The following is a 26,089-nucleotide window of genomic DNA, read 5'->3' on the forward strand; positions in this document are numbered from 1 at the left end:
TCAAAGAGCTTGGAGTTGCAGACGGGGCAGACCCGTTAAACAAACCGGCCCAAATGTCCCGGAGATCAAACCCTATGAGTGCACAGCACGTGCCTAAGAGGTTTTAGATCACCTTCCTCTCTCACTCTAAACCCTCTCTGTTCACCCCTAAAACCCTCCTCCTTCTCATGTACAGCCAGACCTTCAAATTTCTTCTTCAAACTACAGAAATGCAGAAACCCACCATGAATTAACCAAACCCATTTCGCATTTCCACCTCCTCCAAAGCTCCTACCCTTAACCCTATTCCAAACCCTAACCTCAATCACCACCCTGAGACCCATTTCACGATGAGACGCCACCTCATCTCTTCCTCCTATTCTCCTCTCTTCTCTCTTCAAATTTCCCACCTCTTGCGCTCTTCTTCATCAGCCAAGCATTTCAGCACTTACTACAATTCTTCAAGACGAGACGAGGAGATTCGGAACGTGAGGGTTTCGGTGTGGTGGGACTTCGAGAATTGCCATTTGCCGGCCACCGTCAAGCCCTTCAAGGTCGCCGGTACGATCACGGCGGCCGTCAGGGCCAATGGGATTAAGGGTCCTATTCAAATCAACGCTTTTGGGGACATGTTTCAGCTATCAAGACTCAACCAGGAGGCATTGTCTTCTACAGGGATTAATCTCACTCACGTTCCTAGCGGTTAGTCTTCTTGCCTAAATTTAACTGCTTAGTCTCGAATTGGTTTTCGAATTTATTATTGCAATTGGTTTGATGTGTATGTGTGTAGTTTTCTGTATGTATATGTTTTGAGAGGAAGATGAGTTGGAGTTAGGAATTAAGTGGTGGAATGATTAATATAAGTAGTTAAGTAGCCTATACTCATATTTATCGTCGGAGAGGAAGTGGCTTGTTATGGGATTATAATCGACTTCATTTTTGGTGATGGTGATTCAATATTACTAAAAATCAGAGACCTTTGAACCAGTGCAACACAAATGATACATTGTTTATGAAGCACAGATGTAGAGTTAACATTTGCCCCAGAAATTGGAGCAACTTCTTTGCTTTGTTGTTCTATGCTTGTAACTGATCAAGAGATATAGATTGTCAAATTCATTCTTTGCTGTCTAATCCTTTTAGAGTTCAAATGGGGAACAAAGGTAGTTATATCTGTGCTTCTAACAGTATGAATAGTTGAAATCGTGGTCAAGTCTGACCCATCAATGGTTGATTATCTTTTTCCAACTAAACTTCCACACCTATAGTTATTAAATTAGCAGTTATTAGTTTTATTTTGCTGGCTTGTTTCCGGTCTGTTACTTTTTTGACTTGTGCTCAGGATTGATAATAGATTGTGTCTTTGTTTATAGGTTCACCTACGCTTAGTCAATTGTGCAAACTCAGTTGAATATAATTGTCCAATCTTTTTCATTTTCATTTTGGAGTTGTGCACAAGTCCTTGGTAAATCTTATGTTTCCTAATGTGCTTTTCTCTTCCCACTCCCAAGTAATCCTAGTGTCCCTGACTTTAGCCTATAATTAGTTTTAAGACCTTAACTCTCTATGCTAAACAAATTTTAGTTTGATGGAGACCTTTGTTGGTGAAGCTGTCCTAGCATTGTTCAATGCCAGTTGATCTTCCTTATTTTCTTGTGCTGCATTACACCATCTTGCACTTGCTCCATTCCATATCTTTATGAATCCAAAAGCATGGTCAACATTGTATATTTTCCAGTCTAGATCCTAGTCCTGGCACCTACCAAACTATGCTGTTAATCTTAACTATCTAAATTTTTCTAAAGAGATGGGCCTTATAAGTTTGGCCTTTATATAATCGCTAAGGAAAAATATTCCACCTTATCTGTCAGGAAGGAAGTATAAAACTATAAGACCCTTCTGGTATGTTTTTATTTATTGAATTTTATTTTTTCAAATTGCTCTTTTTTGGTTTTTTGTTTGTTTTTTTTTTTTGGTGCCAATTTCACTGGTAAAGTTCACGCCTTGAAGATTTGATTCTTTTTTTCTTTTCTTTTTTGGACTAGACTTGAAGATATGATTCAGTTTTGAATTCTGCGGATTGTTTCAGTCTGGAGTCAATATTTGAGAGGTTTTCGGTTTGAATCAATTCCAACTCTCTTGTCTCGTTAGGTAGGTGCCATTAACTGGTCATTTTCCTTGCCAAGTAAGCTGGCAAGCCACCTGCTAACATCACACCAACTGGTGCATCCATATGCAGCTTTTGAAAACCAACCCACTTATTCACTCACACATCTATGAAGTGAGGTTCATAAAACATTTACACTCGGTTGGTTTCTTGCTCAAGTACTGATTACAAAGGGAATGGTCATAATGATAGTCATCAGACATGGAAGTTCCAACTGCTATACTTTGTCAAACGATTATTTTGTACCGGTGGGAGTGTTTAATGTACCTTAAAATAACTTCTGCAAAAAAAATTATCAGTATGATTATTCTTTCTCAATTGAATCAAGTTTTGAATTATATTTTGCTAGTGTGACACATGAAAAACTATTTGGACATACAAAAGAGGCGCATGAATATGTATAAAAAATATTCGGTTTAATATGTAAACATATCTGTGCGTTTCTAAACGCACACACACACGCACACACTCGTTCGATCATATAATTCTTCTTGTGAATAACCAGGCTCTTATGTCATATATTCATGAATGCAGGTGGAAAGAACAGTGCGGATAGGTCTCTCTTGGCAGATCTCTTGTACTGGGTGTCTCAAAATCCCCCACCAGCACATCTATTTTTAATTTCTGGTGATAGAGACTTTTCTAGCATTTTACACAAGTTAAGAATGAACAACTACAATATATTGCTAGCTAGTCCAGAAAATGCTCCTGGTGTCCTTTGTAGTGCTGCAAGTATCATGTGGCCTTGGCATGATCTGCTTATGGGTGAAAATCTCACAGGAAGGTATTTCAACCAACCACCTGATGGTCCCTATGGTTCTTGGTATGGCCATTACAAGGCGCCTCTTGAAGACCCATTCGCATTCACTGAACAGCCAGCAGTTTCCCAGGCTGAAAGGCTACCTGAACCTGGTTCTGATTCTAAACTTCAAATGATTCCTACTGGCTCAGAATGTAAGGCTTCTCCAATTCCTAAAGCTGTCATGAAGCAAATTCGCCATATATTGAAGTTACACCCTAAAGGAATCTCTAGTTCTGAACTTCGTGCACAGTTGGAAAAATATAATGTGAGCTTGGAAAGACCATACTATGGATATAAAAAGTTTTCCTGCTTTCTTGCATCAATGCCTGATATTTTGAGGCTCAAGCCAGTTGGTTATGGAAATTATATGATACACGGTGTCACCCCAAAATCAGCTGAGTCGTTCAAGCGGAATCCAGGTGATAGTGATAAAGGACACCAGTTGGATTGTGAGGACACATCTACTAGTGATACTGTGAGTAGAAAGTTATCATTACCTACATCTCCTGAACCAAAGTTGAAGGAGCCTCGTCAAGAATTGCAACAGCCCATTTTACTCAATAATACTTTTACTAGTCCTGTGGATGGGAAGTCACTGTCGCCTCCTGCCCCTGAGAAACTTACTTCCATTGATGAGAAGTCACTATCCCCTCATTCTCCTGACCATATGAAGCCTTTTCTAGGGTCCATTGATGAAAAAGGTGTCGGAGTAGCTGAAGCACAAGAAACTGAGCCTGATTTGCTTCCTGCAGTTGTACAAGAATTTGAGTCTGATGTTGGTTATTTTAAGAGGATTTGGAGAAATTGGTTTGGCAGTAGAGCTGACGTTTCAGGTACTAGTCACAACAATCAAGAACAAAAACACACTTCTGGAGATGGTACTGAGAAGGAAGGTCATGAAACTCTTGAGAAGCATTGTATGAATGTTGATAACTCTGGAAAGGGAACATGTGAGGAAAAGACATCTACGAGTCAGCTTGTTGATCCAGTACCTCCAGCCTCATCTTCTTCATCCCATAATGAATCTGCCCTGGACAGTAAAACTGCAACAAGCTCTGAAGTGAATGCTGATAAATCAAATCCAGGGTTTTTTAACCAGATGGTAAATTGGTGTAAATTTTGGAGAAGTAACCCGAGTGATCAATCCTGTGACAGAGCGAAGCTGATGGAATCTCACTCTCAAGAGCACAAGCTCTTCTCGAATTCTTTTTGGGGAGACATGGAATCTTTTATGGTCACGCCTAAAGGATCAGTTATTGTCTCTGAATCAAGGACCAGGTTGCATTTACATCTTTGTTTTTCTATTATATATGTGCTTCATAAATAGACACAGATCCACCCACATGAATGCACAAGCTCTTCTGTTTTTTGTTTCTCTGGATAGTGATTCTACTTTTTTTAATAGTTAAACAACAGTGATCCCCAACTTTTGCTGTTGTTTTCTTCTCATATTACTTTTTTCCAACCCAAGAACTGGCAAGTTGCTAGATTGTTTCTCGAATTGCAGTCAATTAAATGAATTGCATCAATGTGGCTGGGCGGGCTTTAGTTGTCAGTATACAAATCTTTCATTGTTTGCTTGAGAATACGAGACTGAGCAGTCCCTTTTAGGATTGAAACATCTATGAGGATCCTGAAGCTATGGTCTGTTTTTCTAAACTTCTGTTCCCATAACCATGTTTCTGATGTTGACTTCATTGGTTTCATACAGTTTCTTAATGATGTCAAACATTCGATCAACCAATTGGATTGTTTTTGATTATTTTCTGTGGCACTGTTGTTTGAACTTGATTCCTTAATTAAATAGCATGATAGTTACTATCAAACTGACATCTTAATGCTGTACTGGTGTTTTTAATTGTCTCAGGGAAGAAATGGCTCTCAATCTTCAAAAGGAAGGGCCTTTGGTTCTTAGATCTCTCGCAAAGAGTGATCTCCTTCAGTTGGTAGATTTGTTAATATCAGAAAAGAAATGGGTGGAAGAATGCCCCTCCCAAATGTTGCCATTCAAACTTGCCCAACGTGAGGGAGAGACATCTTTGAATCATTCCCATCATTCAAGTAGGTTGAGTTCCATCTTTTTAGGAAGACCATCCAAAGATGAAATGCAGAGAACACCAGGACATGATGGAGAGGAAAAATGCAAGAATATTCCTCATACTGGAGTTTCACTACCTTTTGTCAAGAATCCTCTTTCAGAAGAGTCTAGAAATGAGATACTAGCTGACTGCCAGAAGCTTGTAAACGAGAAGTTAAAGGAGTTTCCAAATGGATATAGCATTGGATTATTCAGAAAACAATTCCGTGATAGATATGGGTACCACCTCGATTTGAAAATGCTTGGTTACGAAAAGTTGGCAAATCTACTAGAAACATTGGATGGAGTAAAAGTAGGGTCTTCTTTCATCTTTCCTCTTTATAAGGTTCCTGAAGTTTTTGATAGGGAGACTGTTCCTGAAATCAAGAAACATACGGTCAGTCATCCCGTGGTTAATTCAGATAATCAATTTTCTGGTTCAAGAAAGGAAGATGATAGTGTCTCACCGTGGGATGAGCTGGGCCCTGTTACCAACACTACATTTAATAAAAATGTTATGGAAGTAGCACCAAGGAGGAAAGATATGGGATCAGCAGGTTTTGATTATGAGCCATCCGTTTCAGAATTTTCAGATTCAGATGGAGAGGCATCGCTTGGAACTGCATTGGAAGGACAAGGCACGGGCAGAGTGAACAAGGAAGAGAGCTCTCTCATGCAAATCCTTGATTCGTGGCATAGCAGTAAGGACAACTCAAAGACGGTTGATAACAGTCAGACATCTCCTTCATCTGGAGTTGGCACTAATCTGGGATACTATTCGCGCAAGTCAACACCTGCAAAGATCTACAATTTTGTTTCAGAAGTATCTGTTGATGACAAGAACAAGAAACCAAGTGAACCGAGGATGGAAAGCTAGGTGCTTGAAAGGAATGAAACTTACTACTCAAGAGAAAGCATCGCTCTACTTACGTTAATAAGATATTTATGATCTGGGTATTCAGTGAAGATATTCCCACATGCGTTACTTTCCACAGGTTAGGGTTTAATTAACAGATTCGATTTTTAAAGAAATTATTTAGCCATAACGCGGCTTGTAGTCCCAAGAGTAGATTTTGAATCAGAGCCTAATATTAAGAGACTACTCTTGCCTTGTCAGCACGATTAGTTGCTGACAGTAGTATTCCAATTTTATGAGTTATTAGTTTATTACTCATGAATAGTTTTTTTTTTTTTTGAAACAAACTCATGAATAGTTTTGTTGGTCTGAATGTCAATTATATTGGGACTACGAGATTACAGGCCGGCTGGTCATGCACAATTTGAAGATTGGTCATGCTTGTGTTTCTTTCTTGACCAATGCCGTCAAATTTGAATATTATTGAAATTTTCCGCATTACAATTGCTCCCTTGATAAATTAATTATAATTTTTGTTTTGACAAGTCTCAGTAAAGTGAGGAATTTATTGAAGAAACAAGAGAAAAACAAAAGTAACAAAAGAGAGAGGGTGGACATAAACCAAACCCTCAAATAAAATAGAACGGCCAAAAGCCAAAAAATATATATATATATCAAAGCTAACAGAGGAAATCAAAAGAAATTTTCCACAAAAAGCTGCAAGGAATAATCAAATAAAAGGACGTGTTCTATTTCTGGCGGGGTATCGATCTTGTAAGCTCACTTGAAATTTCTTAGCTTGAGAAGTTTTTGTTCCAGTTAATTTCTCCTCTGGCTGTTCAGGGCATAACTTCTAAATTTATCATCTTTCTCTCCGATGATTCAACGCGAAAAAAATTAAAACAAAAGACTAGAGTCTAGAGGGATGAAGTAATATAATTAATCGAGTAGTGCACCTTAATTTGGGAAACTGAAATCCTATTTTTAAAGTATCATATGCAAAATGTAACATATAGTTTCTCCAAACTTGGTCTCAAACTCTTTAGGCAATTTTTCGAATCAAGCCCCTAAAGCGAAATAATATATTCATCACAAGCCAGAATATGAATACCCTTTCGCTGTCATTTATAGACAGACAAGAAAATAGTGACAGTACCCACAGTGGTACACAAAAATAGACCTACTCATTATACATTCAAATACGTAGAGGTATCAGGGATCCTCCATTGGTACTAATCCGGAGGCGCTAGAGATCTAGATTCTTAATACAACGAAAATTATTGTAATTAGACAAAAAAGCTAAAACATAGGATTGGGCCACGGGGCTCAGCCCTAGTCCAAATTAAAAGCTAATGGACAAGGGCAAAACCCCAACCCAAAAAACTCGAAGGCCAATAGAGCAGCCACCAAAGGAAATTACTACAGGCCCATCAACTTGGTTAGGGCCAGTCCACCGTCTCCATCTCCATCACCCCCGTTGTATATAGCGGTCCGGGCGAGCTCCGTCCCACCTACGCCTGCCACGACTCACGTCGCCACTATCTACACGGCCACAGCCGCTCATCCTCATGATCCAAACCGCCCGAGCCATGCCGCAACAACCTACACCACCACGGAGCACACCATCCCCGATTCAATTCCTCACAACTCCACACCGCCATCGATTCAGACGCATGACATCGTCGGTCCAAGAAATCCGTCAGAGGGGATCATTGCTGGCCCGTACAGCACGACCACCGCCTCGCACCAGCCCAACCGAACCATCTAACAAAGCGCAGAGAAAAACCCCTCCAACAGAGCCCCATGAGCAGTAGACATTGATCTCTCATTCAGAAGCAAACCCCATGATGGGGGCGAGGCCAAAGGCCAACCCGGAGATCCGGGCGCTGCTGGACGAGAACGATTTCGCAAAACGGAAAACGTCCACTCTTAGGGTTTCTTTAGGGGAGATAGAGTTTAGAGAGATTATTTTGCTTAATTATTGTTCCTTTGTTAAGAGGCTACAATAGAGGTTCAGTCATTGTGCAATTGTTAAGCAATTAAATATGTTCAAGAGAAGGATATATTAGACTTGATCTCATAATTACTAAATTTGTCAAATTTTGCACGTGCAATGCACGTGAGTCACTTAATGAAGACAAAAAGACTGATTTACCCTCGAGAAAAATTCACCAACGGTGCCTGGACACTTAGGGGACATTCAGAATGATACCTGAACTTACAAAGTTATCAATGTGATACCTGGACTCATTTTTTCATATCAACGTCGTACCTACGACCAATTTCGGTCATGGCGCCGTTAAATTTTGCACGTGCCATGCACGTGAGTCACTTAATAAAGACAAAAAGACTTATTTACCCTCAAAAGTTTTTTTTTTTCCTTTTCTTTTCGTTTCTTTCTTTCTTTCTTTATTCTTCTTCTTCTTCTTTTTCGGTTTCTTTATTCTCTCCTTCTATCCTTGCCAACACCACAGCTTTCGGAGAATCCACCATGGAATATGCAGAAAGAAAAATGGGGGAGAGCCACAACAACCTCCACCACCGCGCAATGACGTCGTCCTCCGCTGCTTCTCGATTGGGTTTGGGTATAAGGACTGCTTCTTCCTCCACCGCCAGCGAAATCGTGGAGGTTCGAGGCCACATTCTAAGGGCCACCGACCGGAAGGACCGCCACAACAAGGTCTACATCGCTAAAGGCCCCAGGGACCACCACGTCCGGCTCGGATACGACCGGCCCAACAAGGCCGTCGATTGGGTCATCAAGAAAGCCAAGGCCGCAATCAACGAGCTCGACGAGCTACCGCCGTGGAACCCGAACTCAATTTCTGTTCAGATAACATCTTATCCGACGGTGCCTATATCCGCCGTGCAGGACACGCAGAACGTGAGCCTCCATTTCTCGATGGTGGAGGCTCCGAGTTCTTTGTCTGCTAATCGACGAGGCGCAATGGTGGGTAGCAGCGGAGTGGCGGAGCTGGTGAATTAGAACAGCTCGAAGTTGTCTGCTAGACTGATGAAGTTGCAGGTGAGGATGGTGTGGAGGTGGTGTTGCATGTCGGGAACGACGGAGAGGATGGCAGGGTGGGATTGGAGCTGTGATTTGAGAGTGGAGGGCTGGCAGGGTCTGAGTTTCTGATCAATGGTGTATAAAAGGGGGTCGGAGGAGAGAACGAGAGTGGTGGTGGCTAAGTCGTCGGCGGCGGTGACAGGGATGAACTCCGAGTGAGCGGCGAAGCCTCAGTGCAATTTCAATTTGCTGTAGGATTTGAAGTGGGGGGAACCATAAACATCTGCATGAAGGTGGATTGAGACACAGCGACAATGTTTGATCGGTAATCGGCGATGGGAATCGGACGAGTAAGATGATTTGAATCAGAAACCAAAAAAGAAGAAGAAGAAAGCAAGAAAGAAGAATAAAGAAACAAAGAAATAAAAGAAAAAAGAAAAAAAAACTTTTGAGGGTAAATCGGTCTTTTTGTCTTCATTAAGTTACTCACGTGCAAAATTTAACGGCTCCGTGAAGGAAATTTGTCATAGGTACGACATTGATACGAAAAAATGAGTCCAGGTATCACATTGATAGCTTTGTAAGTTCAGGTATCATTCTGAAAGTCCCCTAAGTGTCCAGACACCGTTGGTGAATTTTTTCCTTTTCTTTGTTATAATTGTCATTTTACACCCTAAATTGGTAATTGCGAAAATTAACCTCCTAAACTTGGCGAAAATTGCTAATATACACCCCTTCCATTAATTCCATTGTTTTTTTAATGAAAGGCTGATGCGGCTGCCCTCAATCCTTGATTGATGAAACTGCCGAATACAAAGAGGGGCATTGAGCCTAAACACCTTATTACAATAAGTATCTAGAAAACGTCCTGAAATGATATCAGGAGTCTTTACCAAATAAATGTATTCAACAAGATACCAACTAGTAAAAAGTGCTATACTGGCTACTCTATTTGCTTTGACATAGTGGTGACATAATGAAAAGATAAATTGATATGTAACACGATTACAACATACCATAATTACCAAAAGCACAGCTTTCCTACTATGTTGCCGCTGAAGGATAAATCTGACAATACTTAGTTTCACTCTGCCACTGGGAGCTTGCAACCATTTGACGAACCAAAAAACTCGCTACCTACCCAGAGCAGACAAGGCACATGAATGTGCAGCTTAGGACATAGCCTGCTTCGCCCTACCCCAACTCAAGAGGGACTTATTGCCGACATAAAGCTACAACTAACTAAAAAATAACAAAAGCAAACAATAAAACTAAAACCAGGCCAAAATGGCTCATTGACAACTTCCAAGCCCAATCTCCACACCAGGCCGGGCCCACAAGCAATAGGCTGCCCCAAAAGGCCAAAGCGGTGAGGAAATCATCTCCTTCCCTCTAAGCTTAATACAACAACTGCATCAAACCAGCCGCACTACCATACTCGCGGCTCCACCACCGGCATCCGGCCCTAACCACCAACGCGTCTCAGCCAGCTTGCCTCAAGAAGATTCAGAGTGACGTCGTCGTCCCAATCTAGCCATTGATCCTGGCCCGCCCACTGACAACCATGAGATGTCGCTCCGACCCGGCAAAGACTCAAACCCACTCTGATCTCAACTCTTAACCACGTCCCAGTCTCAGATATAGTCACCACTGTCCACCGAGATAGGAGAAAAAAGCATATTGTCCGGCCTCACATGTCATGAGCGACGTGACTACAGACCGGCACCAATGCCCAAGCACAGCCGGACAGGAACGAAAACCAACGCAAGTCTCTAAGGTTTCAGCGCGTGGAGCGTGTTCTTTAGAATGTTCTTTATCTATACTATTATTAAGAGAATAGACTTTATTAGTCAAAATCTAAAATTTTGACAGAATTGACCCTAGAAGATTAATAAACTTTGAGAATTAATTAAATCACAAGGATAATTAAGACATTTACAAAATGTATTTTTATTTAAAAATTTAAAAAAAAGTACCCACAATCCACTTTTCTCTCTCCCATTTTCTTTTCTTTGTAATAACCAACTCTTTTTGTTTTTTTTTTTAAAAGAAAATAATAACTTGCACATGCAGAGCAAGTGTGGAGAAATGCTAGTATATATATATATATATGGTAATGTATTCAATCACATAAAATTCCAATGTTTTTTATCCAAATGTAAAGGATGTACACATAAGGGGTAATATAGTCATTTTACTATGTCAATTTAAATTAATAATAAATATACTTAAAAAAAATTAGTGTGGAGATTTATGGTCTTCCACCTATTATTAACCTACACACTTTGCAATTTTTTTTTTTTGCAATTAAATTATAGGACTAAATACTGTTTAGTGTTGAGCTTTTGACCATAAAACGCTTCAGTCCCTGACTTTCTAATTTCACACGTTTAGTCCCTGTACTTCAAAATTTCAAACCAATAGGTCATTGCCGTCTAAAAGTCGCGGCGAAATGTCTATTATGCCCTCAGTTCTTTTTTTAAAAATAAATTTATTCCTTTCTCTCTTTTTTTATTTATTCTTTTTTTTTCAAACAAAAAGAAAGAAAGGGAAAAAAACAGAAAAAAAATAAACGGAAAGAAAGAAAGGGAAAAAAAATTCCTTTTCCAAAAAAAAAAATAATTAATTAATTTAAAAAAAAAGAACTGAGAGCATAATAGACATTTCTCCGCGACTTTTAGACGGCAAGGACCTATTAGTCTGAAATTTTGAAGTATAGGAACTAAACGTGTGAAATTAAAAGGTCAGGGACTGAAATGTTTTATGGTTAAAAGCTCAAGGACTAAACAGTATTTAATCCTAAATTATATTATATTATCCCAACAAAATAGTTATATTAAAAATTAGCACTTAATTAGATTGATGTGGAAATTATCTTAACTCCATTATTTAATTAAAATCAGTAGTTTCTTGGTGAATCACAACATTAATTTCATAATTTTAACTTTTATTCTTATTAGAACCATATGATGTAATTAATTAAATAAAAGGAGGAACCATAAATCTCCACTCTAAAAAAATATTTTTCATTTTGTTGTGTATTTTCTTTTAATAATTAGAAAAAAAAAATTAAAAAAGAAAATTTATTATTATGAATGACCATATTACCCCATGGCACATGCCTCACTTTTGGATGGAAAACATTAGAATCAATGGAGAGGGTGTGAATTGACAATTTTCGTCAAATTCTGGAGGCTAATTTTCGCAATTGTAAGTTCGGGGTGTAAACTAACAGTCATAACCAAGTGTACTTACATAAGCATTTGCAAGCATAATGAGCTATAATGAGCCACACTCATGATACCGCCAGCAGTACCAACTACCGCCAACTGTGTGACCTACTGAAACACAGCCAAACAGGTTACCGCCTGAGCCCCAGATCACCGCTGACGCGCCGCCACTCGCCGCGCCAAGTTAGCATCAGAAGCTCCAGAAGCTAGGAACTGTAGCACATCAGTCCCATATCGAAAACATGGAAGAGCTCGGCGGGCCTCTTCCCCACCTATAAAAGGTTCTCTCATCTCTCCTCATTAATTACGCATTCACTACTTACCTACTGTTATTCTGTCAACATAAGTACATTAACTAACTTAGGAATCGGAGAAGAGAAGACCGCCCAGCTCAGTCTCCCTCTGACGTCGTTTTGTATTTCACTTGACAGGTAGCGGAAGTTCTGAGAACACTGCAAGTAGCGGTCCGCCCATCGGACCAGCGTTAATAAAGACTTGGGCCACCGCTCAATCTTAAACATTAACACCAAGTTTATGGAGTATTTTGACAATTAAGCGCCTTTGTTTTGGTCTGCTACTGACATGAAGTTCTAAATGGAAACTTCTTTTAAGTTCTTTTACTTAAAGATTATGGGTTGAAGATAACATTTATGGAGAGATCATTGAGTTGTGAAGACATTAGTGGAAGAATATGAAATAGTAGGGAGGTTTGGTGGAAAACATTGCTGTGCAATTAGGGTGATGTAGAAGTTGTAAAGGCCAATTAGGATAAGCGACATGCTAAAGATAGCTGGGTTTGAAATATACAGTTCAAGGAACTAGCTAAAACTAATCAAGCCACTAGTTCCCTCAAAGATGAAGTTATTGATACTGAATCGGAAAAAGGCTGCTCTTGCCTCTTTGTATTGGTAAGTAATCTGTTGGTTTGTGAATTTGTCCATCATACATGATGTACGTGTAGAATCGCTGTAAATCTGTATGTAGTTAGGATTTTATTTAATTAGGATATCCTGTAATTATGGAAAGTTTGTTTCCTATTAGAGTTAGATTACTTATTTGTACTTGTATATATACCCTCATTGTGGGATGAATAGAATTATGAAATTAACCCTGAACTGAAGTATTCTTTTCTACTTGGTATCAGAGCAGGTTCAATCCTTTGAATCCTGAATCCCGAAGAACACAACAAACCTCTGCGTACCACTACCGTTGAAATCAAACCATCCTGAATTTCAAACCACCACCATCACCCTACCTTTTTTCGGAAAAAGAAAAAAAAAAAAAAACTTTTTTTCCAAAACATTCATATCCATCTTGAAACCCTTGAAAATCCAATCCTGCGAAAATCATGAATTCCTCAATGATGCAATCAGAGAAATAGGCTATGGGGCATTCGGTGACTACCAAATTTTTTGTTATGGCACAACGCAAACAGGGTCCTCCTCTAGGCTTCTTAGGAGCTTCTCCACACCATCCTCTGGGCAAACCAAATCCATATGCAAACAAAAGGTGCACTATATGTAGGGAATTAGGTCATAGCAAGGAGCAGTGCTATCAAGTGATTGGTTACTGTGATTGGTGGGACTTCACCAAGAAACCGCAAAAGAATCTTGGCAAGGCCGCTGTTGCTGCTACAGAGGAAGTTTACCTAGACATTGCCTATGCTAATGTAGCGCAGTCAGGTATGAAGGGTAAGGTTACTTTTAATAGTACATGGATAATTGATATAGGTGCATCTGACCATATGACCAATGACCCAAGTCTAGTGAAAAACCTTAGACGTTCCCCTCAAGACGTTGTCTCTACTGCTAATGGTACTCCAACTCCGGTCACCGAAGAAGGTTCTATTGCTTTATCTGATACCTTAACCCTTGAATCTGTCTTAGTTGTTCCATCACTAGCTTATAATCTCCTGTCTGTTGGTCAAATTATTTTAGTTCTTGCATGTATTGTGACCTTCTATCCGTCTTTCTGTGTGTTTCAGGACATTCTGACTCGACAGATTCTTGGTTATGGTGTTAGAGGGGGGAATTATACTATCTGGATCTGACAGAGACTGGAAAGAAATAGAAGCATCTTTTGGGACAAGCTAATCAGATCAACGGGATAGAGAATGTGAAGGAAGCTATATGGTTATGGCATCGTCGTTTAGGTCATCTATCCTTTCGTTATCTTAAGAAACTGCAACCTCATTTGTTTTCAGTTGTTAGTGATTTGGATTTCCACTGTGACATTTGTGAACTGGCCAAAAGTCACTGTATTTCATATTCACCAAGTCTTAATAAAAGTCATGTTCCTTATATGAAGATTTACTCTGATGTCTGGGGTCCTGCGAAAATTCCTTCTCTTTCTAGAGCTTGGTATTTTGTAACGTTTATTGATGATTGCACTCGCATGACATGGGTGTCATTACTGAAGAATAAGAGTGATGTATTTGGAATGTTTACCTAATTTCACAAAATGGTGGCAACTCAGTATCAACAATCCATTAGAGTGTTTCAGTCTGACAATGGTGGAGAGTTTGTGAATGGCCCTATGATTGAGTTTTGCCGGTCACATGGAATTCATCATCAAACCTCCAATTCTTATACTCCTCAACAGAATGGAAGAGCAGGCAGTTGATGGAAGTTGTTCGTGCTTCCTTGTTTGGCATGAATGTACCTCCGTCCTATTGGGGAGAAGCAGTGAAATCAGCAACATATCTTATCAACCGTACTCCTTCACGGGTGATTGAGTTTCAAAATCCTCATCAAATGCTTCATACACTTTTGACCATCCCTTCTATGCCCAATTTGGAGCCCCGGGTGTTTGAGTGCATAGCTTATGTTCATATTCCCAAGCCTCAACGCAGCAAGCTTGATCCCCTTGCCCATAAGTGTATATTTGTTGGTTATGCTGACTTCCAGAAGGGTTATCGATGTGATGATCCTCTTACTAGCACTATACATGTCTCTCTTGATATTGCTTTTCGTGAATCTGAGCCTTATTACTCAAGGGGAGAGAGATTGTGAAGGGAATCCTCGTTCTATTATTGATTTTGATGTCTTTGAAGACTAGGAAAATTTGGAGGAACGATTTGAAGGTAGAAATTCGGAAACAGAAAATTTAGTTGCCGAACAGAGTATTGTGAATTCCGAAACAGAAAATGCGACTGCCGAACAGAGTGCAGTTGCTGAATAGAGCATTATGAATTCTGAAATAAAAAATGCAACTGCCGTACAGAGCGTTGTGAATTCCGAGACAAAAGAGACGACTTTTCTGAATAGTTTGAATCAAAATCAAGACGTATCTAAAGCTCACACATAAGATATTCCCCCTTCTGCATCACCAACTGAAGATCTCGGTCAGAATGATCCACCTCAGGTACCCCTAAACTTTAATGAGTCTTCTGGATTAGAAAGTGTCGAACCTAGGAAATCACAAAGGGTTACCAAGGGAATTTCTAAGAAACAATATGAACCAGATATCAAAACCAAAGCTAAATACCCTATATCTAATTTTATGTCTATCCATAGGATTTCTGGGTCACATGCACTTTTTGTTGATCAATTATCTACTGTATCTATTCCTAGAAACGTGCAGGATGCATTGACGGATCCAAAATGGACAAAGGCGATGAATGAAGAATTGGAAGCTCTTCAAAAGAATGCAACATGGGAGCTAGTACCTATGCCGGTTGGAAAGAAGACTGTAGGATGTCGTTGGGTATTTACTGTGAATCTTAATGCAGATGGAACTATTAATAGATATAAGGTGAGGTTGGTTGCCAAAGGATATACACAACGCTATGGGATTGATTATGAGGAGACTTTTGCACCTGTGGCAAAGATTAATACTGTCCGGATTCTAATCTCACTTGCAACAATCAAAGATTGGCCCTTGCACCAGTTTGATGTGAAGAATGCATTTCTTAATGGGAATTTGGAGGAAGAAGTGTACATGAATGTGCCCCCAGGTGTTAAGAATTACCCAAGTGACGTTGGCAAGGTGTGTAAATTGAAGAAGTCTTTGTATGGCCTGAAGCAGTCTCCAAGAGCTGGTTTGGAAGATTTTCAAAGTCCATGAAAGCCTTTGGATACAGACAGAGCAATTCTGACCATACCTTGTTTATCAAACGCAAGAATGGTAAGATTACAGCTCTTGTTGTGTATGTTGATGACATGATTGTTACAGGGGATGATCCGAAAGAGATGAATGAATTGTAAAAGTATCTATCAAAGGAGTTTGAAATGAAGGATCTAGGACAACTGAAGTATTTTTTGGATATTGAAGTTGCAAGGTCTAAGAAGGGGATTTTGCTTTTACAAAGGAAATATGTCCTTGATTTACTTGCTGAAACAGGGATGTTGGACTGCAGACCAATGGAGACACCCATTGAGATGAATCACAAACTTGCTTTTTCTCCTTATCAAGTTCCAACTGATATAGGGAGGTATCAACGTCTTGTAGGAAGGTTGTTTTATCTTTCACTACTAGACCTGATATTACTTAATTATGCTGTGAGTGTTGTTATTCAATTTATGCATTGTCCTAGTGAAGAGCGTATGGATGCAGTCTTTCGTATTTTGAGGTACTTGAAGACGGCGCCAGGTAAAGTGTTATTGTTTCAGAAAAAAAGATGAATTGGAAGTTGTTGGGCACACAGATGCAAATTGGGCTGGTGATAAAACTGACAGACATTCTACATCTGAGTACTTCACTTTTGTTGGAGGGAACCTTGTCACTTGGCGTAGCAAAAAGCAGAAAGTCGTTGCCAGATCAAGTGCAAAAGCTGAGTTCCGAGGTATGTTACATGGAGTCTGTGAAATGTTGGGGATTCATAATGTCTTGAAAGACCTAGGTTACAAGCTTAAAAAGCCTATGGATTTGCATTATGATAATACAGCTGCCATTGAGATTGCACATAATTTAGTTCAGCATGATAGAATAAAGCATGTAGAGGTTGACCGTCATTTTATTAAAGAAAATCTTGACAGAAAAGGTTATTCGCTTTCCATTTGTAACTCAGAGGAGCAATTAGCTTATGTTCTTACTAAAGGAGTGTCCAGGAAGGTATTTGACAGCTCGGTTGACAAGTTGGGCATGATAGACATCTATGCACTAACTTGAGGGGGAGTGTAGAATCGCTGTAAATCTGTATGTAATTAGGATTTTATTTAATTATGATATCCTGTAATTATGGAAAGTTTGTTTCCTATTAGAGTCAGACTACTCATTTATACTTGTATATATATCCTCATTGTGGGATGAATAGAATTATCAAATTAACCCTGAATTGAAGTATTCTTTTCTACTAGTCAAACGAGACCAAGGCAAACAGAACGAAGACAAAGAGAAAGTTTGGGAATCAGAGGTTAGTTGGAAGATTAATTTATTTGTCACACACTAGACCAGACTTAGCTTATGCAGTTAGTGTTGTGAGTCAGGTTTGAGGGTCAGGGTAGAAACTTACCAAAGGTAAATGGGCTATTTATAGTAAGTTTCTCAAAACAGTAACTTTTACTTTTCTGAACATAACTTTCTCGTCGTCATTTACGAATTATTATTTTGTACACAACAGCGTACCGACCCATTGCTCAACAAAGATCTATAAGCTTGGTCACGTTAGCCGTATACAGTGAATGGACTTTTGTTTTAATTAAATTCATGCATGCAATATTTTCTAAGGAAATGGTTTTAATTATCAATGAGCATATGTTTGGATTTTGGATTTTTAGTTATGATTTATTTCAATGTTGACATTATTGAGAAAGGCCTTACTTTACTGTTGATTATTTCGGAGTTTAAGCCTTACATTAAGCGTTCGAGCATATGATTGGATTTCTTTTCAGTGGTGATTCTTGGAAATTGATATATTATTTGGATTATGATTTATGCTAATCCGCTTATGAATTTCTTTTTGAATTATGTTCTTATCGAGAATATTTTGGTGTGTGGTACACGTCGTTGAGTTTTATTTGATTTTCTCATGAGATTTTTCTGAGTATGGTTGGGAACAGTACTTGTGCCTTGTTGTGAGAGTTTGGGGAAGCTTTATTGGTTTTTGGTTTTCAATTTTCTTCACCATATTTGGGTTGATTTATTTAGTTCTCCTCCTCACATGGGTTTCAGTCAAGCCTTTAAGTTCTCCTCCTCACTTACTTTGTGTTTGTGGGGCGTAGTAGTGCCTGAGAGGCTCCGACTCGAGCCTGGGAGGCTCTCTTTCACTGTATGGTGATATCTTCTTCTCCATACTTTACTTTTTACTTGACTAGTGGGGCTATTCCGATTTTACTCGATCAGTAGGACTGGTCCTATTTTTAAGAGTTATCAAAATTTCTCGATTTTCTTACTTTGTTGTTCATGACTAGCGAGGCTAGTCGTTTTTCTTGAACTAAATGTTATTCGAAATATTTTTCTTAGAACTTGCATGCATTGATTTTAAAAGTACATTATGGGAAAGTTATAAGTTCTCAAATTCCTGCTTATTTTGATTATTTATTTTTGTCCACTTACACTTGCATCATTTTTCAATTACTTTCCTTTGGTTTCTTCAGTTTCAATTGCCCAGTTTGCAGTGTTGCAATTTGGCATTAGTAGGAGTTGAGGCATGGTACCCATTTTCACTGTTGTCATCTTCTGTAGGTTACATGTTTAACTTACTAGTTGTTATTTCAGTTTCTGGTCTTAGTTTGCTTTGATCACCTTGGGATATTGTTTTAAATTCGAAGTGTTTATATTCAAGGTCTATGACCCAACTATGGGTGATTATGGAGATTTGTGTAAAAATATATTGTGGATTTTGCATGTTGGATATCTTTTGTTTTGGGAATGGCCATTGAGATGTTTTACTTGATTGTGATTTGGGAAGCACGGTAGCTCCAGAGGAATAATGGTGGTTTGTTTAAAAGTGAAATTGTATTTTCTACAAGTTTGGGTAGTTCATCTTTAGGGATGACTCTGTCGATTTTTTAGTAGAGTTATTCCTAAGGTAGGCTCCTCAGGGCCACCTTGGGTTCTAAGGTGAAATTCAGTACCAGTCCTGACAACTTGGTTTTTTTTTTTTTAAGAATATATAATTTCATTACTTATCCATGGCTAGAAAGCACGTACATCAGATGTTGTCTCATACCAAAATCATAAATAGCACAAGCTGCTAAGCAAAAGACAGATGACCCTCATTGTTAACACATACACTCATTTATTGAGCCTTACAACAAAAAAACAAAATCTTCACTACCAACATCTCATGGAAAAGTAACCTAGTCGCTTAGAGACCCAAATTGGTGTAAACTAGAGAAACTAAGATGAAAGTAGTAGAAGACCCAACTTCTAGTATTAGGCGAGGAGATCGGGAAAATCTAAAGCTTTCTTTTGCCCTTGGTCTTTCTGGCTGGGAGCAGAGCCAGTGGCTGCAGGAGAGGTGAGCCTCAGAGAGACACCACCAGACTTCTTGTTGGGACGCTAGTTCTTGTTCATGACAACTTGGTATTATAGGAAATAAGAAGCTTAATCTATATCGAGAATGCAAACTTTCAATTTCAATGCAAGGTCATTTTTCTCAATGCAGCTAGTACGTGTAACAAATCAATCCAAACAAAAGAGTTCTAATTCCTTTAGCAACTAACATTGCTAAAGATACTCTTACCTCACCAAACTTACATGAATGGACAGTTTGGTAACATCAAATGCACATTTTGGTTATTATGAAAAAAAATTGACTACAAATATCAAAAACTGAGATCACACAAGTCACTCACATTGCTAGTACATAGAAAAATTTACGTACCTATACTCATATCCCTTTTGCATTAGTGGAAGTAAAACATGATTTTAACCCTCTACAATATTTGGTTAACAATTTCCATCACTAACAGGTTCTTAGTGACATTTCATATCATTTCTACTAGGAAGATCGCCATCAACATACACAAATGTCAAGTACATATTTTCTTACTTTTTTGGTCAATTAAGAGACATTTTTTCCCAAGGAAAGGTTGTGAGGGCAACTAAAAAGAAGAAGGTTGATGATGAAAAACCAGAAATTTGCCCAGAAAAGAACCTGTAAATTTCGACCAAAACATGTTTTAACAAGGGTGGCTTTAATAATGGAAGTCTTCTTTTTTCTTTACGAAAAAGATTTAATTATTGAGTTCTAAAGGGGCATAAGAGCTCTCTTTGACTTCACTTCTTCCAAAGCTCCACCAAGAATAGAACGACTTAAAATAATTATCACTAGGTGCAAGTCCAGCAAAAACCACACCATCCCATCCACCAACCCACAAGGCGGGCTGGCCCATGGCCCCTATCTCTCCAACTTTGACCCTTCAAACGCGCTAGCAGAAAAAGAGAGCATTTTCTTTTGGCACCATTGCCTCATCAAAACCCCAAAAGACCAACGAGGAGAAATTATAAAGAAGACAGTTGGCTTCCACAAAACTGAGAAAATTTTCTGTTTCTTATTAAGCAAAAAAAAAAAATAAGAGCAAAAATGGTCTTTTTTTTTCCCTTGTTTTGCTTAATAAAAAAATGTGATAGAGAGGATAAGTAGGTGTCACTCCATTTTCTGGGTGTCACCCCAAATTCCCATGAGCCTTTTGTGATTTGTATACGGATTCTGTGAGGCCCCTGCCAACTTTTCAGACGATCAATCACCAATGCCTGCCCTGGTGAGAACCGCTACCTCCGCCGCCTTTGTTCTTGGCGATGAAGGAGTTCTTCGGTTTTGGTATCTCATGGATGTCCATCACTTGAATTGTTCTTTGCCTTTTGGCTTCAAGATCACAAAGAGAGCACCAGTACATATGAGTTAGCAATCAGAATAATGTCTAACAAAAACCAAGCAATGAACCAAGAAGTTGAGAATATAATGCAAACCATTCTCAGCTTCTTTGTAATTCGCTTGAAGTCGTTTTCGTGCTGAAGCCAGTTTATCGTCAGCGTCAAAATTTCTTTCCCTCTGTTCTCTCTGTCTCTGCAAAAAGAATAGAGTGTTAATCAAAATCCAGCGGTATTCATTTACTTCAATTTTCAGATTTAGAACTTCACATTGTACAGGACATTAGATTACTTACTCTTCTACTCAACTAAACTACAAATTCAACTATGCAACTTAGTTGAGTTCAGTTTATAATTCGGAAACAAAAGCTTCAAAATATAGATTATCTTCCTCCAATTTTCAGCATCCAAACATAGAGTTAGCTACTCTAATTTGGTATCCATACATTTTGAGCAGCAGACACAGATTGGATTGGTTTTGGTGGAACTTCTCTCCGAGGAATCAACTTGGGCTTGCGTTCTGGTTCTGAATTGTTCTTGTCTGACCCAGAACTCCCATCTGTGATAAAATTTCATTTAACATTATGTCAAAAACAAAACAAAGAGACCCACACCGTTCAATTAGTAAAAACAAGTAATATTTCGCAAAAAGATGAAGTTGAAGTTTGGAATCCGATTCTGCACTCACTATGAGGATTTGGGGAGTAACCAAAATCAGGCACCTGAGAAACCAAAAGAACAGAATATTATAAAGCAGAAATCAATCAAGGACAGAATTTTCCACAACTTTGCCGGAAACAGAGAATTCTTTGACCTGGTGATGACCATTCAGGTGAATTTTCTGCTGTGGTGAGTCTCCGTCAACTGCCAACAACCCCAAGTTAGCATTCACTCTGACGATAGTGATTTCTGAACAACTTCCTAATTTTGCAATAACAGAATTAAATGCATTATCAAGAACGATGATTATACCCATGACTGAATTAGTTGGCTCTTCTCCATGTAACTTCACCCATTCATCCACAATACCTTTCCATTTCCTATAAAAAAAAAATTAAAAAAAAATCAATCCCAAAACGAATCAGAGATTAGAAAATGAAGACTTTGAACTCGGAATTTCATCAGTCTAGTTGCAAAGGAAGTTCAAACCTGACAAGTTGCTTCGCCAATTTCCGAACAACCTCGCCTTGATGTTGCTTGCGTAATTGACTCACTTGCCTCCCAATATCAGTATCCTAAACACCCCGAAACAATCAAAACGAATGAATTTGATTCGAACAACAATTTTCAACGTTTGATCAAAGCAGGCCACTAATTTACCTTGAGGTCTTGGAATGATATATCCATGTCAACTAGGCTTTGAAGCAATTCAACCAGAGAATCCTCAGACTGAAATAAATGAACAAACATGAATACAAAACCAGAACCAAAGAACAAAAAAAATCCAGAAATGAAAATAAGAGAGATTGAATCCACAAACCTGATCAGGATCCTCAAGCTGCTTCTTGATATCAAGAATCTTCTTGGGCTCATCATCGAACAATCCAGCGCAGGGATCCAACTCCTCTTCCTCCTCCTCATCCTCCTCGTCTCTGTTATCCACCGATTGCGGCGTCGCCGGCGAAACTCCTTTGGGCTGCTGGTTCGCGTTCATCCCATCTCCGTCGCAGTTCTGGCACCGCGGCGGCGGCAGCGGCGGGGCACACGTGGCGCCGTAGAGACGCTCCACGATACCGTCTCTCCGGCGCCTTAGCTCGCTGTCCTCATCCACCGCAGCCACCGCGATCGCCGCGTCGATGAACGTGAACACGTCCACCCCTGAGGTGTGCACAATCGTCCTCAAGTCGTCGTAATCCATGGCGGCGCCGGCGCCGGCCCCAAGTGACGTGGTCAAATAACAATCCTAAACAACACCCCAAATGGGTTTTGTTGGATTTTCAGATCTGACAAAACCCAGAGTCAAGAGAGGAAGAAGGGATCAGATTGTGCTGAAATGGGATTTCTCCGGATTCGTTCTTCTGCGTTTCACAGCCCAATTGAATTACACACGCGTTGAATTCGTGGGCAATTGGACAAGTGAAGGTATATTCCAAATTCCAAATTCCAAAAAAACCAAAGTTGGGTTTGTTGGGTGGTATTCTTTTTCCTCGTCTATTGTTTAAAGCTTTGTGCTTTTGGGTATTTCAGGAAATAGTTTTAGGTGGGTTGTACTGGGGGGATGAGTCTATGAGCTAAGAGCAGCACATTGGTTTTGGGGGAACGAAGAAAGTTGGGACCTTTTTGGGCTGTCTGGGAAAGAAGCAGAAGGTCTTTGTTTGTTGTGGTTTAATGGTTTTGGAGATCAACGGACAGAAACAGAGGGCATTGAAAATTTCGTTTCATTCAATCATAATGGAATTTGGAAATTGGAATGCAACCCTTTTTGGTCATTTGGGGTTTTACATTTTTATATTTTGTAGGGCGGGGTTTGCTTCCATAATTGGTGGGAATTTTGTGTGCGCTCTGCCACTGTGGGTTGAAAGGAATGGTCGTATATATCCATTCCAGCTCGGATTTGCTTTAGTCCGATAAATCCATGACTGACTGTCAAAAGATTGGATTTTTGGAAGGCAGTGAGATCGTCCCCCATTATCTCATTTATCCACCAGATTTGATTCTTAATATTATTCCATCAACATGCTCAATGAATATCTCCCTAAAAAAAGGACTTAAGTTACGAGCATCAAATCGGTTGTCTAGTTACATTAACGAAGTTCTTTATTGGAAATGAGAAATTATATCACTACAAAAATTGATAAAAACTATCTTCGTCCGAAATAAACGAATTATCAATTTGTAAGAAAAAAAATAAAATTAATAAAATTTATAGCAGAAAACTTGAGTTAGTCTCAAATCAAACTAGGAGGACTCTCAATTTTGCTGCCAGATAAACTTAGGACCCTCACCTACTAATTTAACCAAAAAGGAACGGTTTTCGAAGAATAAATATCCCCAAACTATCTTGCATTCTCCCCAAATCCGTAGTTGATAACTCTATGCCAAAAGAAGAGATTATCCAAAATCATAATTTGAATCCAAATCCAATGAAGTTGTTGGATTTTGTAACCCATTCCAGCACAACCACACTCCCAACACAATAGCAATATCCATCTCGACAACTGGTAATTTCTAACGATATCAGGTTGAATTTGACACATATATGGCCCACCAGAATGATACGATCTAAATCGAAAAATGCCATTGCACAAGAGACAGGCGAAGATGATTGGCACATGTAGGAACCCACCGTTGATAAAGGTGAGACACTTGTGTTGAAGATGCGTGGTCTCAGCGACTTGAGGACAATATGTTGTAATAATCCCAAAATTGTAAACCACACTCCCCTTCATTTTTATAATAATTTTTATTGATGATGTGTTCTCTGTTTCCAAAATTGCCCTCAACTCTCTCTCTCTGATCTGAGTGTTGTGGCCCTTGTTGAGGATGGCGCGTCAACAAGGACGAGCTCGTCGGCAAGGTCCTAGGTGAGGATGGTCTGAGCGATGGCCGTGCCAATGTATTCGGCACCAATAACGGAGATCTTGGTCTGTCAGTTGGAGGAAGAGGGCGGAGCGGCGCCTTGGATGAGCATGCACCACACACACATATGATTTATCATTGCTTTTAATTATCTTCATTCCTTTAATTCCATTAAACCTAATTGACAACTATGAACTTTCAATTTGGAGTATTGGAGGAGTTTGGTGTTATTCTGTCCCTTATGCAGATTGCAGATGCAGTCTCTCTCTCTCTCTCTCTCTCTCTCTCTCTCTCTCTCTCTCTCTCTCTTATATAGAATAGCTTGATTTAAATCCGGTAATGATTGTTCAAAAAGAAAAAGAAAAAAAGAATCTGGTATTGAAGAAGACTACCATACACTGCCCTTACATTCCTTATTAATCACCAGTTTATTCATTAGCTCCAGCAACGCACCCGATTTGAACCAAATTACCCAAATCCACCAGTTTATTCATCTTAGAGGTGCCCATGAGACTGTTGTGGGTGGTTGATTTGGTTGGTCAGATCAGCATCTTAGGTATGGTGGGTTGAGAAATTTTTCACTTCTAATCGAAAGAAGAAATTAGCTTTCTTTGGAAGAGAAGAAATTGATTGGCAGTGGAGAAACTCAAACCAGAAGAAAGACGGGAAAAACTAGAGAGAGAGAGAGAGAGAGAGAGAAAGAGACCAACGAGGGTATTTTATTTCTATAACATAGGACTCTCGCTAATTATAAATATATTATAAAAATGAAGGGGAGTGTGGTTTACACTTTGGGGAGTGCAAATTTCACTCCCCTAATTTTTTTTACTAGATGTCACTTTTACTATAATAAGCATTTTTAGCAATGCTAGCCATTTTTGAGTTATGGACTTAAGGCTAGTCACTTTAGAAATACATCTGCATCACTGCTCTTTATTTTAGCTAGTTTTGAATTTATATTATTTTTAAAATGAAGATTAAATAGTTTAAATGTATTTATAAATTACATAAAATAACTCAAAATAAATGTTTTAAATTATAAAGAGTTTCATCTTGCTCCTTATATTTAAAAGCGAAATAGCTAAAAGTTATAATGGAGAGCCATTTAGGAGTCTTGTGCAGCTGTTAAAATATCTAAAAAGCTAAACATGCTCTCGAAAATAACTAAGGAGCCATGTTCCTACATTGTAATAACTTTTTATGACTTATAACATTGCCTCTTTTTCTTTGCATTTTTTTTCGATAATTTTCTATTTATTATAATATTTTGAGAAGGGCAAGGGATTTGGTGAGAATTAGATTAGACTAAGGATTTGGTCTCTTCCAACGTACAAAAATGTTATATCTATAAAAATGTAGAGAATGTATGGAAGAAATTTTATACACACACACACATACATGCTTGCTCTGCTAAGGAGGTTCGTTCCTTAGCCTAAGGAACGGATTTTCATATTTTGACTACTTTTCGATCATATATATATATATATATATATATATATATATATATATATATATTGGAAAAGAGAAATTTTCAATACACCCCCTCAATTACTTAATGCACATCCCTTATATTTTTTTGTCTCATTTTTTCATCAAAGGTCCATCTATGCCCTTCCTCATTAAATAATGAGAAAAACTTAAAAAAAAAAAAATTCGGTTATGTATTATTAATTTTTGAGTTATTATCACAAATGG

The 26,089-nt window shown here is 38.8% G+C and overlaps 2 protein-coding genes across 2 annotated transcripts; one reads left to right on the forward strand and one right to left on the reverse strand.

The window, feature by feature from the left end:
• LOC112183492 lies at nt 1-6,220 on the forward strand. Its single transcript, XM_024321877.2, has 3 exons — nt 1-681; nt 2,681-4,226; nt 4,816-6,220. The coding sequence occupies exons 1-3, from the start codon at nt 330-332 to the stop codon at nt 5,900-5,902; spliced, it is 2,985 nt and encodes a 994-aa protein (XP_024177645.1). The 5' UTR covers nt 1-329; the 3' UTR covers nt 5,903-6,220.
• Nucleotides 6,221-20,198: 13,978 nt separating this feature from the next.
• On the reverse strand, nt 20,199-23,363 carry LOC112186978 (probable mediator of RNA polymerase II transcription subunit 26c). The gene is made up of 9 exons (XM_024325563.2): nt 22,356-23,363; nt 22,196-22,264; nt 22,025-22,110; nt 21,848-21,915; nt 21,690-21,739; nt 21,564-21,597; nt 21,322-21,434; nt 20,975-21,071; nt 20,199-20,870 (listed from the first exon to the last, which is right to left on the reverse strand). The coding sequence occupies exons 1-9, from the start codon at nt 22,731-22,733 to the stop codon at nt 20,749-20,751; spliced, it is 1,017 nt and encodes a 338-aa protein (XP_024181331.1). The 5' UTR covers nt 22,734-23,363; the 3' UTR covers nt 20,199-20,748.
• Nucleotides 23,364-26,089: the final 2,726 nt, after the last annotated feature.

The sequence above is a fragment of the Rosa chinensis genome, chromosome 2 (assembly GCF_002994745.2).
Source record: "Rosa chinensis cultivar Old Blush chromosome 2, RchiOBHm-V2, whole genome shotgun sequence".
Lineage (NCBI taxonomy): Eukaryota > Viridiplantae > Streptophyta > Magnoliopsida > Rosales > Rosaceae > Rosa > Rosa chinensis.

What these genes read in the sequence shown, in the direction of transcription:
- LOC112183492 (XM_024321877.2), top strand. Translation starts at nt 330, where the DNA reads ATGAGACGCCACCTCATCTCTTCCTCCTATTCTCCTCTCTTCTCTCTT. An exon ending in TCTCACTCACGTTCCTAGCG is followed by an intron (nt 682 to 2,680) that starts GTTAGTCTTCTT and finishes TCATGAATGCAG; the next exon opens with GTGGAAAGAACAGTGCGGAT. An exon ending in GTCTCTGAATCAAGGACCAG is followed by an intron (nt 4,227 to 4,815) that starts GTTGCATTTACA and finishes TAATTGTCTCAG; the next exon opens with GGAAGAAATGGCTCTCAATC.
- LOC112186978 (XM_024325563.2), bottom strand. Translation starts at nt 22,733, where the DNA reads ATGGATTACGACGACTTGAGGACGATTGTGCACACCTCAGGGGTGGAC. An exon ending in AGCTTGAGGATCCTGATCAG is followed by an intron (nt 22,265 to 22,355) that starts GTTTGTGGATTC and finishes CATTTATTTCAG; the next exon opens with TCTGAGGATTCTCTGGTTGA. An exon ending in TTACAAAGAAGCTGAGAATG is followed by an intron (nt 20,871 to 20,974) that starts GTTTGCATTATA and finishes GTGATCTTGAAG; the next exon opens with CCAAAAGGCAAAGAACAATT.